At 35.8% G+C, this 17,888-nt stretch overlaps 1 protein-coding gene and 1 pseudogene across 1 annotated transcript; both read right to left on the bottom strand.

Annotated features, from left to right (window-relative positions):
* Window positions 1-2,693: 2,693 nt before the first annotated feature.
* On the bottom strand, window positions 2,694-3,241 carry LOC107865678 (putative late blight resistance protein homolog R1B-12). The gene has a single exon (XM_016711888.2). It carries the CDS (start codon window positions 3,192-3,194, stop codon window positions 2,751-2,753), a length of 444 nt encoding a protein of 147 aa, XP_016567374.2. The 5' UTR covers window positions 3,195-3,241; the 3' UTR covers window positions 2,694-2,750.
* Window position 3,242: 1 nt separating this feature from the next.
* LOC107865677 lies at window positions 3,243-4,567 on the bottom strand (annotated as a pseudogene).
* Window positions 4,568-17,888: the final 13,321 nt, after the last annotated feature.

Raw genomic sequence — 17,888 nt, forward strand, 5'->3', positions numbered from 1 at the left:
TTCTTTTGTTATATGGATTAGTATCTATGTTTGTTCAATTTTAGAAGTCATGAGTATTTTCCTTGCTGCCTTATTCCTTTAATTTCGCAAGCTTACGTTGTTTGTTTCTTGCATTAATTCATTGAATATGGCCTTCTTCCTTTTACCTTAATTCATTCTTGTATGAACATAAATCATGAGGCATGTAAGTGGGTGTCTTTGCTTTGCATTTTATTTGTTAACTCTCATTCTTGTGCAAGTCTGCTTATCATTGTCATTCAAAATTGGTTCTTGATATTTTCTTTTGCTTTGAAATATGTCACTTTTATGCCTTGAACGTATATTAATTTCTTTATCTTTTCTTTGCATGCAAAAAAAAATGTCTCGAGTTCAAATGGATTCCTCTCCTCTTGCATTTCGTAATGGGCCAATGAGGTCTACCCCTTTGAGTCAAGTTTGAAGTTTAAACCCGAGGTGACGTGCGGGTGCTAGAAGATAGACGAAGAAGGAAAATGGGTCAAAACCCATTGATGAGGTCATTAAGAGACTTGAAAAGTCTCAATTTTTATTATTATCTTCTTTTTATTTATTCATTTAGTCATTTATTTATTCATTCATTTCAGCCTCGAAGCCAAAGTTGTATGTAATATAGATGGAGCAAGACTCGAGCCAGAGGCTCGAAAAATAGTTTAGGACAGCTGAAATGGGTCGAAAGCCCAACTAGACTAAGACAGGTCTCGTTGATTTGGGCTCAATGGCCTAAATCCTTTACTTTATCCTCCCTTCCCCTTTTATGTGTTTATTTGTTTATTAGTTTTGTTTAGACTTAGTTAAAATCCCTACTAAGTCCCCTAAATCTATTTTACACAAGTCTTTTAAAAAAAAAATCAAATCACTATTTCAACAAATTAATCTTTTCAGAAGTTAATCAAAAGATGTTTTCAAATAGTCTGGATAACCGCAAGTTAGCGGACGTTTTAGGTGTCTAACACCTTAAAACGTTAACAGGAACTGCTTATCTAGAATCTCCAACTTAAAATGATTTTTTCTATTTTGAATCGTTTGAAGTAACTCTCTAAAGGTTTCTTAATTCCTTTTCAAAATTAAGTGGCGACTCTTCTCAAAAAGTCAAAATTTCTCTGCAAAAAAATATTCTTGCATTATTTGGCAAGGAGAGGAGGATCTGTTCAAGGCTGTTAGCCTAATTGAATGATATTTGGATCAGTGCATGGATTGTTTCCTGCCACTTGGCTAGGTTTAAAGGACTTATTCAACTGACCATGATTTTCAGATTGCGTTGCCCCCCCCCCCCCCCCCCTCTTTTGCTCTATTTGTTTTCCTTTAGAGTGTCTCATTATTTCTGCCTCCATGTTTCATTCTCGCTTTTCCTTGCTTTATTTTCTGGTTAGGGTTTTCTACAATACGTGAGGAAGTAGGCTTCGGATGGGGTAAAGTTTCTGCATGGCTTAATGAATCTATGTGAACATAAAAGCTCGATACGACTAATAGAATTATCGCTTGTGTTTGAATTAATTTGAATAATTATGCATTACTCGACTGAATAATTATGATGGGTACAGTAGGTTATAACTTAGAGTTGAGTAGTTTATGCTTCATGTACAATCCCGCATTTTAAGATTAACCTTTATTCTATCTGTCTATTCGTAACTTCGATGATCGTTGATGATATCTCTGAAAAAGGATAGATAGAACACTCTTAAAATTTAAACCCCGAAACCCTTTCCCAGTGTTTTTTCCTGAATGTGATAATGGATGCTAAATTCTCTTTTGTATTCTGTGGGACCACCTTGAGCATGAAGTATAATCTTTGTGATTGCTATTTGTGGCTTATTATGATGAATGATTAGTACACTAAGTTTAAAGGTCTAATGTAGTGACTTACCCCTTTTCTCTTTATTTTGATGCATGTGAATTCGTTGGAATCCAAACGGACTCTTTGCATTCCCTAATGGGCCAATAAGGCCTGTCCATTGAGTCGAGCCCGGAAGAGAGTATAAGGTAGCATAGCATACGAATACGAGTCATTGAAGGAAGCAGAAAGTAGATCAGAGTTTCATCTTTGAAGCAGCTATGAGATTCAAAAGTCTCATTTATTATTTTATCCATTTACTACTTGCCGTCTTTATTTATTTATTTATTTTCTTATTTATTCATTTGGGCCTCGAAGCCAAAGTTGTACTTAATACAGGTGAAGCGGGACTCGAGCTAAAGGCTCGAAAACATAGAATTAGGACAGGTGAAAATGGGCCGAAAACCCCACTAGATTAGGACAGGGTCGACGGTTTGGGCTTCAAAGCCTAAATCACTACTTCCCCGCTTTTTCCCCTTTTCCTTTCATTTACTTGTTTGCTTGTCTTTTTCCGAACCTAGTTAAATCCCTAACTAAGTCGCTAAAAAACTAATTTCGCAAAACCCTTTTCCTTAATCAATTACTTTTTCAACAAACCGATCTTCCAAAGTTAGTCAAAAGACATTTTCAAACAGTTCGGATAACCGCAAGTTAGCGGATGTTTTAGGTGCCTAACACCTTCCTAAAACGTTAATAGGAACCACTTATTCAGAATCTCTAACTTAAAACGATTTTCCTGTTTTGAATCATTTTAAGTAGCTCTCTAAAGGTTTCTTACTTTCTTTTCAAACAGAAATGGCGACTCTCAAAAAGTCCAAATTTCTCCGCAAAACGACGAGGATAAACCGTGCACAATTAAAGTTTCAAGATGGGGCAGAAGTGATTTGGGATGAAAATCAAATCAATATGTGCGAGCAGAGAGGTACTTCAGGTGAATTAGTGGATTCAATGTGGCGGACGACAAATCAACCACATCAAGGGAACTCAAATCCAAGACCTTAAGAAGTCTCACTTCACTAACCTGAGGGAAGGGATTCCAATTATAAAATCTTCCTCGATTTGTCGTTATCAGTGACCTCAAGTGGTGATGGAATGGCATCCGCGTGTTGAAGCCCAGAGTTGCAAACTTGTTAAGCTCTTCACTGAAACTGAAAACCACTCGACTTCCCTTCCAATCAAAAGGTTGAAACTGGGAATAATGCCCCTTCACTGGTAGCATAAACTTGTCTTCTCCACTCTTCCTCAAGCAAAAGTGAAGCACGACATCATAAACCTGACAGTATTTGACTTTACCATTATATCTTCTCCTTGAAGCCATTACCACGTTACTGCTAACGAGATCCATCAAGTAACCTTCAGCTGCCTCTTCCAATGATCTCCCAGATTCTCTGTTCTGCACAAAGCCTTCCTAGATCCATAGACTTATTATCAATTTAGACACTGGAATTCCGGCATCTTCGGGAAACATCCCCATATAAAGAAGGCACGGTCTTAAATAATCAGGTAAGTTATCATCACTTAACTTCATAGTTGATAGACCATAACCTTCAGACTCACCGACATAGGAAAGTAGAGACTTTTTAACCTCATGCCACCAAGACTCTTTCATTTTCTTCTTTTTAATTATACCAGCTACCAAGACAACAACAAGAGGCAGTCCTTTGCATCTTTTTGCAACTGCTAGACTCACATCTTCTAGTTCAGGTGGGAAACCTTCCTGCGGAAATACCTTTTTCTCCAACAATTGACAACTCTCTTCTGGTGTGAGAAATGGAAGGAAATAAGGATCAGTATGGTTCATGACATGTGCACCCACTTTCTCAAGTCGAGTTGTTATTACTATCCTGCTTCTATTTCCAACATCTGGAAACAAAGCCTTAACTCATCCCATGCCATACAATCCCACATATCATCCAAGACAATGAGATATCTCTTTCCCATTAGGCTTTTCCTCAACTTGTCAGCAAGTTCACCAACCTCATCTCCCTTGTCCTTAGAACCGGTTACTTGACTGAAAATCTCTTATAATATCCCTCTCCGATTATATCTTTGAGAAACGATGCACCATGCTCTAACATCAAAATGAGAAACAATGATGTCATCATTATACAACTTTCTAGCAATAGTTGTTTTTCCTTGTCCCCCCATCCCAACAATAGGAATGACATCTTGCACACTTGTCCCTCGAGTCAGATACTGAATTATTTTTTCTGCTGTTATCTCAAAACCCACCATCTCCTCGTCATTCACAGGATTGCTATGTTGAGTCGGCAGATGTTTAGATGGATCTACCATGCGACAGGACTTAAGAGAAAGGTTTTCCGACCACATCTTGTTCACCTCTGCATATATATGCTTGATCTCTTTTATGATTGTAGGAAGTGAGAAAAAAAGATGCCAAAGAACATTATGTTGAACAAGAATAGAGTCGATGGCAAGTTCAGCTTCATATGCCAGATTAATAGTACTCCTGTGAAGATCTTTAAGAACTGCATGTTGATGGTACAGTTTCGCAACATCTCTAAATGTAGATGTTAGAGACGAGAACTCCTTCTCTAGAACACAAATATGAGGCTTCATGATGGAACCTACACTAACTTCAGATTTCAACTGCATCTCATTCAGTTTCCTTAAAAGAGAATCCACAAAGCTCAATCAACCAACCGTAGGAAACCGAGATGGAATGAATTTGAAGGATTTGTAGTACCTCTCTTCCACTTGTGTTTTCAAATTTTCAATTTTCTCAGAAATCTGTATCGCGCCAAGATTTATCTCTTTGGTATCATCATTGGTTATAGAGCTCGGGAGAAGCTTTTGAATTGCATATAGTATATCACCCGCAATAGCTCCAACCTCTTCCAAGACCTCATTCAACCACTTAGCATTAATATTGTGATTTGGCACATTACCGAGAAAAAACAACAAGAACTCTATTGCCACATCAATATTTCGAGAAGAGACATGATTAGGAAAGTTCTCGAGCTTTTTGTTTCTGAGATACATCAGCAGACACTGGAGATGATGTGAAAAACCTTTTGGTAACTTCTTGTCCTTGAAAGTTCTTGATCGAGTGAACTTTGAAACCTTTAGTTCACCAAGAAAAATCTTCTTCATTTTCAGCTCCACTAACACAATCAAACATAATAGATAGGGAGGTTTATTCAAGATATCATCTTCTTACTCAGTCTCATCTTTATCATCTTAATCCTCATCCTCATCCTCACTGTTCTGCGGAGAAATTTTGACTTTTTGAGAAGAGTCGCCACTTAGATTTCAAAAGAAATTAAGAAACCTTTAGAGAGTTATTTCAAACGATTCAAAACAGAAAAATCGTTTTAAGTTAGAGATTCTAGATAAGCGGTTCCTATTAACGTTTTAGGAAGGTGTTAGGCACTTAGAACATTCGCTAACTTGCAGTTATCCGGACTGTTTGAAAACATCTTTTGATTAACTTCTAAAAAGATTAATTTGTTTAAATAGTGATTTGATTTAAAAAAAAAATAACTTGTGTAAAATAGATTTAGGCGACTTAGTAGGGATTTTAACTAAATCTAAACAAAACTAATAAACAAATAAACACATAAAAGGGGAAGGGAGGAGAAAGTAAAGGATTTAGGCAATTGAGCCCAAATCAATGAGACCTGTCCTAGTCTAGTTGGGCTTCCGACCCATTTCACCTGTCCTAAACTATTTTTCGAGCCTCTGACTCGAGTCTTGCTCCACCTATATCAAATACAACTTTGGCTTCGAGGCCGAAATGAATGAATAAATAAATGACTAAATGAATAAATAAAAAGAAGACAATAATAAAAATTGAGACTTTCCAAGTCTCTTAATGACCTCATCAATGGGTTTTGACCCATTTTCCTTCTTCGTCTATCTTCTAGCACCCGCACGCCATGTAATGGACCTCGGGTTTAAACTTCAAACTTGACTTGAAGGGGTAGATCTCATTAGCCCATTACAAAATGCAAGAGGAGAGGAATCCATTTGGACTCGAGACATTTTTTTTGCATACAAAGAAAAGATAAAGAAATTAATATACACTCAAAGCATAAAAGTGACATATTTCAAAGCAAAAAAAAATATCAAGAACCAATTTTGAATGACAATGATAAGCACACTTGCACAAGAATAAGAGTCAACAAATAAAATGCAATGCAAAGACACCCATTTACATGCCTCATGATTTATGTTCATACAAGAATGAATAAAGGTAAAAGGAAGAAGGTCATATTCAATGAATTAATGCAAGAAACAAACAACGTAAGCTTGCGAAAGTAAAGGGATGAGACAACAAGGAAAATACTCATGACTTCTAAATTTGAACAAACATAGATACTAATCCATATAACAAAAGAAAATAAAGGTTAACTTTTCAAGCAAGAGAATCTTTAAATTTCAATTAAGGCGACATTAACGAAAATTCATACATTTAAATTACAACCAAAATTGTATGAAAAAAACATGTAATGACCAATGGTTTATATTTCTAAGACATCGTTGATTCTCCTTTGATATTATGAATCAATGAGAGACACGAATCAAATCTTTACACTCACAAAGAGCACATATAACAATCCAAAGGGCGCAAGAAAATTAGAAAAAAGGTTAGCATTTCTAAAAGTTAAATATTGTTTCACAATCATACTATGCATGACTCGAAAATATCAAAATAATTCTATTTAGCCACAAAAATTCAAACTTTCGATAAATTTGAAAACATGCGAAAAAGAGGAATAAACATCGTGGATGAAAAATAATTTTAGCACTTCATCTCTTATATGAAGATTTTGGAGATCCCTTAAAATAATTAACAAGTAAATAAAAAACTCTTGATTTAATCAATTACTATTTTTATTAAGGCGAAACAAACAATAGTAACTATTTTTTCAACATATAAGAAACAACTTTACAGCTAAAACAAACATATCCGCCAACAATAAATTTAAACAAGACATAAGTTTGTCTTTTGAGCAAAGATCAAAACTTTATACATGACAATCAAAGAATAAAGTCAAAAGGAAAAACAATCAATATTAATCATTCTTTTCAACATAAAGAAAATAACTTTACATGCTAAAAACAAACATATCTACCAACAATGAGTTTAAACAAGATATGGGTATGACTTTTCAAGTAAAGATCTAAACTTTATCCAAAATAATCAAAGAATAAGGTCAAAAGGCAAAACAATCAATATTAACTATTCTTTTCAACCTAAGGAAAATAACTTTACATGCTAAAAATAAACATATTCAACAATAATGAGTTTAAACAAGACATGATTATGTTTTTTTAAGCAAAGATCTAAGCTTTATCCAAAATAATCAAAGAATAAGGTGAAAAGGCGAAACATTCAACATTAACTATTCTTTTCAACATAAAGAAAATAACTTTACATGCTAAATATAAATATATCCAACAACAATGAGTTTACACAAAGCATAAATACATATTTTAAGCAAAGATTGAAACTTTATCCAAAATAATCAAAGAATAAAGTAAAAAAAAAAACGACACATACAACTATTGTTAGCTCATTTTTACATCATGAACATGAAAATAATTACAATATCCATACCACAACGTCCTGGGGCCTTTAAGGCCATCTACGGCATACAATCCCAGCAAACAAAATTATATCTATGAACTATGAAGAAGAAAAAAGATGAAGAAGAAAACGATAATAAAAACTTTAAAAAAAAATGTGTTTACCTTTTTGGGGGCAGCAAAATGAGACTACGAGCTTCGTCGGAATCAACCACCACCAAAAAACGTTGCTGGCAACTTGAAATTTTTTATTAGCCGACTAACTCTATGAAACAAAAATTTTTACTAAATAAAAATAACTATTTTGCTCAAAAAGGATTTTTCACCTTTCTTGTCTTCTTTTTTCCACCTTTTTACCAAAGTAGTGGTAGTATTTATAGGAAAGAATGAGATTTTTTTCTCTCCTCCACCAATGTGGGAGAAAAGTATTTATAGGAAATGATGAAAATTTATTTCTTGTCATCCACTAATGTGGGAGAAAAAGCAATTAAGGGTGTTTTTGAAATTTTAAAATTGAAGATAAAGTGAAGTGAAAGATAATGTGGGAGAAAATTGTACAATGTAGTACAACTTTTGAATTTCATAATTAGGAAAAGACAAAGTTGGTGGGAATAGTACAATGTAGTACAATTTGAAGTTATTTTTTTCTGAAATTAGGTAGAAGTTATGAGAGTTTTTGGAAATTTTGGGGTTATTTAAAATATCACCCCAATTGAGATTTAAAATTTAGTCATATTTATTTAATTTTGACCAAATTACAAATCAATTGATGGATTGCATTACAATTATGGTCAATTTGATTTCAATTATGGACAAATCTAATAGATTGACTAAATTAAATTGAAATTCGATGCGAATTAATACTTCCTTTAATCCCGGGCTTCTTGATTTTATAAAATCAAACACATATTTATCCGAATAAATTATTTTTTGAGAGTAAATTATATTTAAATCAAAATTTTAATTATTTGAATCTATAAGCCTTCATTAAAATCAGATATTTTAAAAAATAAATATTTAAGTAAAAAAATTATAAAATCTTATATAATTGAATACAATAAATTATAATCACTACTTAAAATGACAAAATTACGTACAAATATATTTAATAAATTTTTATTCGAATGAAATAAATATTTTAATTTTATTAAAAATCAAAGAAACCCAGGATTAAATTTAGTCGTGGATGGCAAAAATTAGGTGTCAACAACTGCCCCCTCCCTTTAGGTAGGGTGGATGCAAGTAACCCTGGGCAAAGGGAGGTTGACGTTCCTAATTTTTGTCCGACCACAAATTCATACCTGAATGAGGTTGGCTTTCGCATGAGTTTATAGAGTTACGACCGGACCTCGGTATCAGGTTTCCTACATATCTCAGGTTACATGAGAATTCAAGTCATTTGTAGTTCATAATGATTGATTTAAGTGATGGTTTTCAAAAAAACTCACCCACTATCATGGTTTTAGAGTTTTCGATTAAACCAAGAAGCTGGGGAATAAAGGGATTTGGGGGAGGTTGGAATGAAATCGAGTTTTCCACGTAGAACCCAGCCTACATATCCCGTAGACTCAGAGAATCAGACTGCTTGTAGTTTGACTCTCGCAAGTTTACGTTGTTTGTTTCTTGCATTAATTCATTGAATATGACCTTCTTCCTTTTACCTTTATTCATTCTTGTATGAACATAAATCATGAGGCATGTAAGTGGGTGTCTTTGCTTTGCATTTTATTGTTGACTCTCATTCTTGTGCAAGTGTGCTTATCATTTTCATTCAAAATTGATTCTTGATATTTTCTTTTGCTTTGAAATATGTCACTTTTATGCTTTGAACGTATATTAATTTCTTTATCTTTTCTTTGTATGCAAAAAAAATGTCTCGAGTCTAAATGGATTCCTCTCCTCTTGCATTTTGTAATGGGCTAATGAGATCTACCCCTTCAAGTCAAGTTCAAAGTTTAAGCCCGAGGTCCATTACATGGAGTACGGGTGCTAGAAGATAGACGAAGAAGGAAAATGGGTCAAAACCCATTGATGAGGTCATTAAGAGACTTGGAAAGTCTCAATTTTTATTATTGTCTTCTTTTTATTTATTCATTTAGTCATTTATTTATTCATTCATTTCGGCCTCAAAGCCAAAGTTGTATTTGATATATGTGGAGCAAGACTCGAGCCAAAGGCTCAAAAATAGTTTAGGACAGGTGAAATGGGTCGGAAGCCCAACTTGACTAGCACAGGTCTCATTGATTTGGGCTCAATGGCCTAAATCTTTTACTTTCTCCTCCCTTCCCCTTTTATGTGTTTATTTGTCTATTAGTTTTGTTTAGACTTAGTTAAAATCCCTACTAAGTCGCCTAAATCTATTTTACACAAGTCTTTTTTTAAAAAAAAATCAAATCACTATTTCAACAAATTAATCTTTTCAGAAGTTAATCAAAAGATGTTTTCAAACAGTCCGGATAACCGCAAGTTAGCGGATGTTTTAAATGCCTAACACCTTCCTAAAATGTTAATAGGAACCGCTTATCTAGAATCTCTAACTTAAAACGATTTTTCTATTTTGAATCGTTTGAAGTAACTCTCTAAAGGTTTCTTAATTCTTTTTCAAAATTAAGTTGCTACTCTTCTTAAGAAGTCAAAATTTCTCTGCAAAACAGAAATCACGACTCTGCTGGAGATTTGTAACTAGGTTCTAACCAAATGTTTGATTTCGTCTTTTGATTAACTGTTTATGTGTTTATATGTTTTGATTCTGTAAAGTTTAACTGTCATATCTCATGGCATATTCCTGCATTATTTAAACTGTTTTGGGGTTTCGTGGATATCCCTTCCCCTGTTGTTCAATTCCAAAATGTTTTGGAAATACGAACAACTTATTAGCATGTGAGTCGTCTGATAGCTGTTCGTATTTTCAAACTCAAGTTGTCCCCTTGAGAACCAATGTTCAAACCTACTCTAGACACCTAGTATAGAACGAAACCAAAATCCTATTTTAGGCATGAGCCTAGGACGACCCAATACCCGAACGGGGTATTGGGCCCATTAGAAAACCTGCCCTGCGTCTATTGACCCCGAGTCAATTATAGACGAACCATATTTATGTGTTGAAGAAAATGTATGCTTGTCTAATTCAATCCATTATCCTTTGGGGGTCGAAAAAAAACTTGATTTGCTTACTTTTGTAAGAAGAATTGAAGCAAGTTAAGCAAGAAATTGATCGATTTGGGAGGTTGCATTTAAGGCACAGTTTGAACGTCAACGTATGTCACCAATATAAGAAATGGATGAAGCTAAGAAGGGGAAGACTGATAGAAGAAGCACTCAAAAATTAGTATTTTTTATCCCCTGTGTGGGAACGTATCTTCTTTCATGTTATTTCCCTTTTCCTAAAGATTGTATCCCTCTTTCATTATCTTATGTAAGCATTTATGCCCTTTTAGTGTCTATAAAAGTTGGGGGATAATGAATTGACCTTAATCAAGCATATATTTTTTCTTCAAAAATCGTTAGGCCCAAACCCTTGGCTCAAAAGGGTCACCTAATTAGGATGCACGTTTATTACAATATGCTTGTGTAATATAACTATTTATGTGCTTATACGTGTTATGTTGATTCGAATCAAAGGCGAACTAATCCAATCCCATTTTCCATAGAACATCTCTAGGCAGAAATATACCCCACTATACAAAAGTCCGACTAAAAGTACTCCAAGTCTCCCAAGTTTCTCAGAAAAATCCGTAGTCATTCTTAAAACTTCCAAAATGATCGCTACCATGTTAGGAAAGTTGACTTTAGAATCAGAAAAAGCTGTTATAGTTTCGAACTACGTAGGGCCTGATTTCTCCTCCGTGAGATACATAGACAGTCTTTCGGCCCGGCCTATATCTCCAAAAGCTCTGTTGTCCTCCACTTTCTTGAAGGAAGAAGAAGAGTTGAACCTTCCCAACAAATTCCGCCTATCCATATCATTGAGCAAAATCCTGTTCATTGAAATCCTCGAGTCATCATTATTTCATGGATCAATTCGCATGAGATGAGAAACAACTCTATGCGTTTACTTCCTACCTTATCATCTTGCTTTACTTATTACTAACAGAATCTAACACGTCAGCATTTGAGTTGTTTGTACTTTGCAGGTAATAGAAACTACTCTGTGTTGGCACAAAATGACCCTATTTCACCAGATCAAAATGAATAAGAGATCCGCTTCTTGACTATAGCTTTGTTACAAGAAAAGAAAAATGAATAGTAGTAACACTGGACTCTACCAATCATTTTTCAACCTTGTAAGCGATAGTATCGAGGATGGAATAAGGGAAAATATGAGGGAAGAATTTCCCAAGACAATCGGAATCATGGAAGATTAATTGGAGGAAACATTATTGAATTGGACCTCCACTCCACTCATGACTCATCGCCCGTCGTATAACAGTAACTCAAAACCTGTCATTGTCATGTCATGTCAAGAAGCAAAATAATGGTAGCCCTAGAACAGTCAATAGAAGAGTCAAAGAGTTCGAGAATCAAAGAAGCCTAATCTAGAGGAAACCGAGGTAGTTAACTAGGAACGCGATGACTCCATTGTACATTTGATCCTTTGCTCTATCAAGACAAATGCAATGCAAACGTCATGTCATCCATAGAAGTACTTATTTATATCCTTGTAATATGGGTAAGAGTATTTTTAGGGCCATTATGAGTTTATGTATGAACTACGTTTGACCTGAATTCCCAAAAAGGGATACGTAGGCGGCCTATGTCGGCTTCGGTCAACCCCTTAGGAAAATTTATCATTTCCTTTTATGTACGAACTACGTTTGACCTGAATTCTCAAGAATGAGATACGTAGGCGGCCTATGTCAGCTTCGGTCAATCCCTTAGGAAAATTTATCCTTTTCTTTTATGTATGAACTACATGATGACCTGAATTCTCAAAAATGAGATACGTAGACGGGCTATGACGGCTTCGGTCAACCTATTAGATTTTTCTATATATCCTTAGCGTAGTTTTGAACTATGTTTGACCTGATTCCTGCTTCAACGGGATACTTAGGCGCCCCAATGGCTCAGTCATATAACCCCAGGAAATAGAAACTGGGGCAGAAATTTTGAGAAGGAATCTCGAAAATTCACAAGAGAAGATCGACATCCAACAAAGAGAATGAAGATCAGAAAGACTTCAGATCCACTCGAGTTGGTATCATCTCAAACAACTCTAAACTGGGGCAAAAATTTTGAGGGAAGACCTCAAAATTTCCACCAGATGTTGGAACATATTTCAAATTCCCCCAACACCAGAGATTAAGGCCAAGCTTTTAAAGTAGCCAGCTGCGACAAAGTCTAGGCAAGCTCAATTTCTTCCTATGATAGATCTACTTGAAAAAAACCTCCAACAATGATCATGAACTTTGGAAATCATAGGGGTATCTCGGGCCTATGTGGTTTGGGATGCCCGTCACGGCCAAGGCCTCGGCTCGGGTCGTGACATATTAGGCAGAAAATTGAGTTCGTGACATATTAGGCAGAAAATTGAGTTCGGGTGCATTGCCACCAGCTTCGGCAGTTCAAATGACCAATTAGAAGATATTCCTACTAAATCCCTTAGAGGAGCTAGGATTGAATACATTTGCGGCAAGCTCGGAGCATATGAAATGTATGCTCCAGCTTAAGGGGAGTGTCAAGAAATTGTCAGATAGTATATAAATGTCAAGATATAGTCAGAGCGGTCCTAGTGATACGGGAAAGACAAGGGAAGCATGAAACAAACACCAAATTAGTCCACTAATCTTAAGGATTCGAGGACCAAGATGGAGACCACACTCGGATTCGCTACCAACAACAAGAATACAAGATACAAGAGTATATTTTAACACCAAAACAGCTACAAAATGTGATGAACAAGATGAACAACAATAATACAAGCTTTGGATTCAACGAAGACCCCAAAACAGTCCACTACACAACACATACACGATTTGCAAGAAAATAAAGATAGATAGTGAGACCAAGATTATTACAAGATTAAGAACCAAGTGTATTTCAACACTAACCCCTAATGAATGTAACAATCAAAACCACACTCTTACGGTGACCACCAAGGGAATGAACTCACCTTAAGATGTACCGTTTCCAAGCAAAGATCAATATTGGCTTTTCCAAGCCCTATGCTAAGGATGACTTTTCCAAACCCTACAACTAAGGGTGTTACACTCTCAAAAGAGAGAAAATATGTCTTTCAATTCTTCATCATTCCAAATCTAGTGAAAATAAGACTAAGGGGGCCTATTTATAATATATTACAAATGAAGATAAAAAGACCACTTTGCCCTTAATGAGAGGGGCGGCCATGGTGTGTAAATACACCATATGTAATGTCCAAAATGCCCTTAATTAAGGTCCAAAACCGTGAGTCCTCAACCTTAAATGCTCCAAGCAATCTTCCACACGCGAGATTGCTTTAAGTTATGCTTAAAACGGGTCCTCCATGCATGTTCTTGTATTCTCGAGGTGACCAAGTCTTGAGCCTCTATGTGTTGACCTCCAAAAATGTCATCAAAAGATAAGATGGCCATTTGTCCCATATTATCCTCCCCTTCTTGAAAAGGATTCAACCTCGAATCCAAACCTTGCAAAACCAAAAAGAGGACAAACAAATACAAACTCCTCATGGCATGAGGGTTAGGGTTAGCATAACAAATCATCTCAACATGCCAAGGTTGCACATATTTGCAATATAACCAAGAATCCTTTGAAAGGAATATTAAAAACTCAATAAAAGATGTACAAAGGATTTGATTATAGGATACATCAAGAGTGACACTTTGCTTTTCATGTAAACCAAGCAGCAAGTTTGGTGCACCAACATCACCATTTCTAAATTTGGCACCGGGGTCAAATGGAAAAAGTGGCCATAGACACGAGTCTCGACAATACTTCCCTTTCTCGTGGTCTACACCCAAACTAAATGACATACTCTCTACAATAACATACATATCATCCAAAGTAAATAGAGATAGAGAAAGGTATCACTCAAATCGACTTCTACTAAGGTGCTCTCATGTGTGTACTCACTACTAGTTTCCCAATAATCACCATGAGTACTCTCAACAATGAAATTACACAAAGTAGAAGAAGAAGTAGCTTCCGCAACTACACATTCCTTACCCTTAAGAGTACTCTCATCTTCCAAGAAGAGATTTCTCTCTTTAGGAGAAATGTTGTCACACCATAGTGGGTTAGCATATAGGCTATAGCTTCCAAGGCAAGCTATACCATTATTTTCACCACTAGGTTCATTAGGAGTGTTTAAATCATCTTCAAACAAGACATTATACATAAAAAGAGTGTGATCTACCTCACGGACAGATTTGGAACAAGCAAGTTCCTCACTCTCTAAATGATCAATATCAAGTTTCAAGGATGTTTCAAACACAACATTACCCCAAGAAGAGCTCTAGGGTTTATTCTCACTTTGATCAATATTTTCAACATCACCACACACTTGAGGTTCATTAATTACATCATACACATCCTCAAGTGGTGGGTAATTTTCACACATAAGTTGATCAACACAAATTTCAGAAGATAATGTACTTTCATTCAACATAATGGTTTCAACAGTAGGTGGACATAAATTGATCTTACAAGAAGAGTCTATTCGGTCATCAATAGGATTAACTAGTGTATCCACACTCAAAACATGTACATCATCATCAAGTGGCAAAGAAATAATACACTCACATATAGGCAAGCTACAACTCACACTCAATGGGCTACTAGCCACACAATTATCATTCACATATACAAAAGTGTAAGAGTTTGCCATTTTACCTTGAAGTCCTTGAGTAGATTCTTCTTTGTCATGGTGTGAAGGTCCTCCAAAAGTTTGGGCAGCAACTTCCTTTTGGCATTGTTCTTCTTCTCTTGCCATGTTGGTACCTACACAAATGTCCTTAGAAATAGAAGGACAACCAATGTTAGCATAGTTTGGTGGTAATCCTCTCACTTTGCTCCACACAACCTCTCCTTTTTCCACTCTCGGATTACCACCCTGCACTCCCTTACTCCTCTCAATCTTTTGTCTCTCATAATAATTCGGATTAGAGTAGGTAGGCATTTCTCTTCGTGGCTTGGGCAGCAAGTAAGTCATGAGGCGATTCTCCCATTGGTCTCTTATAATATTTGGCTAATTTTGCACATTTGGAACTCTATGTTGTGCAAACCAATCGGCACCTAAGCATACATGACTGTATGTCAATGGAAGAATATCGTATCACACCTCCTCATGGTATTCAAATTGGGAGAAGACAACCTTGACCCTCTCGATAACCTTAAACCCGTCCAAGAAGTATGGAACAAGTAAAGGCTCACGAAACAACCCCAAGTAGTAAACCATGGATGGAACGATGTAGTTTCTATAGTACCTATCATTTAGCACAACGAGGCAGCCCGGGATCCCACACATGGTCAACTTTTCGGAGTGTACACTCCTTCTTGGACCAACATTGTAAGGCATACGAGTACCCCTTGGTTTTGGAGATACATACCCTCTTCTTCTCATTGGACAACCTCCACTAGAGCTAGTATAACCATTCACACTATATCGACTTTGATAAGAAGTACTACAAGGTAGAGATTATGGATCTTCATACTCCTCACGTGTACTCTCATCATATCTCTCATAAGCTTTGCGAACAAAAGGGTTATACCTAACACCAAATCTAGGTTCGGAGTAAGAAGTGTAAGACTCCTCACATGCCCCAACATCATCATAAGATCCATCACGAGGTCCTACATCATCTCCAAAGTTACCATAAGCACTGGGCACTTCATTCACCTCATTTTCTCCCTTAAAATAGTAACTTTCAAATCTGCCCAAGTTTCGATCATGGCTATTTTCATAGCCTCCGCAATCTCCCTCAACTTCGTAGCCATAAAATCCCTCACTACAATCATAGTCTCCCATTTGTAGTCACAATAATCCCCGGCTATCGAAGACATATTCCCCTTATATCACCTTTTAAACCTACAAAATGAACAAACAAGATTAGTAGTAAAAACTTCTCACTAACACTCGTATTCACTCACCTTTGTGATTCTCACAATTGGAGCGACAAATATTGAAAGTTTCTTATACTCCGGTAGTCAATAGGATGTCAAGTCTACTTGGTGGCCGGAATAGATTCTTGTTTGATCGACTCAAGACAAAAAAATAAAATTTACTTACAAACTTGAAGCAAATAAGTTACTACGAGTTAAAAATGAGAAAAGCACACAAATAACGAAGACACGAAGAAACGGATTCAATAATTAATCTACAACTAAGTAGGTGATTACTAGTTGTTAATTAATTCTAGAATCAAGACATGAAACTAATGAAACAATAAGATGAAACTAAGAATCTAAAATTTTGAGCTCGAAAATATTGCGTGAACAGTAGCAGTGATGACATGGAAGCCACGTATTAGTTCGATTTTATCAAGTGGTTATTCTCAAATGTTCAAGTCTTGGTCAAAAAAAATTAATTTAGATTGGTGGAATTTATTTTAGGAGGGAAAATAAGTCTTGGAGCCTTTTTCAATTTTCAAGACTTGACTTTTTTCTTGTACTTCTCCTTAAATCATGGATCCTTAAATCATGGAAAAGTGTTGGAAAGTGGTTGAGACTTGATTGATAGGTCCTTGTTGGTTGTAGTGTCTTTCAAGACTAACAAATAACACACCTTTTTCCTTCAACTTTTTGGATTTAGCATTCACTTTATCTTCAACAATATATGAAGGTGGTGATGAACATCAAGAACAACAACACCAAGAACTACAACAATAATCTTCAAGAACACCAACAATTTTTCACACGGCCAACTCCAATCCACAATAACAATATCTCCAACACTTGGCCAAGACAACTACAAATTCAACAAGTTCAAGCTCAAGTTTAGATCTAGACTCAAAGTGTTAGTGGACAATAAAACTAACACTAAAAACAACAAAACAAACAAGAACACTACTAGATCTAGACATCCAACAAACAAATCTCAGCCAAGACACAACAAGAACGCAATTTTCGGCCAAGAACACAAAGGTGGCAGATTTGACTGTTTCTGAAATTTTCAGATTTCAGTTTGTTTTTTTTTTTTTTTTGTAGTTTTCAAGGTCTCAAGCACAAGATTGATCTTGTGGGAACAAAATCAAGCCATGCTTTGATACCAAATGATACGGAAAAGACAAGGGAAGCACGAAACAAACACCAAATTAGTCCACTAATCTTAAGGATTCGAGGACCAAGATGGAGACCACACTCGGATTCGCTACAAACAACAAGAATACAAGATACATGAGTATATTTTAACACCAAAACAGCTACAAAACGTGATGAACAAGATGAACAACAATAATACAAGTTTTGGATTCAACGAAGACCCCAAAACAGTCCACTACACAACACATACACGATTTGCAAGAAAATAAAGATAGATAGTGAGACCAAGATT

Source organism: Capsicum annuum, chromosome 3, assembly GCF_002878395.1.
Source record: "Capsicum annuum cultivar UCD-10X-F1 chromosome 3, UCD10Xv1.1, whole genome shotgun sequence".
Classification (NCBI taxonomy): Eukaryota; Viridiplantae; Streptophyta; class Magnoliopsida; order Solanales; family Solanaceae; genus Capsicum; species Capsicum annuum.

Bases quoted from the DNA above. Each gene is read 5' to 3' on its own strand.
- LOC107865678 (XM_016711888.2), bottom strand. From the start codon at position 3,194: ATGGATCTCGTTAGCAGTAACGTGGTAATGGCTTCAAGGAGAAGATAT.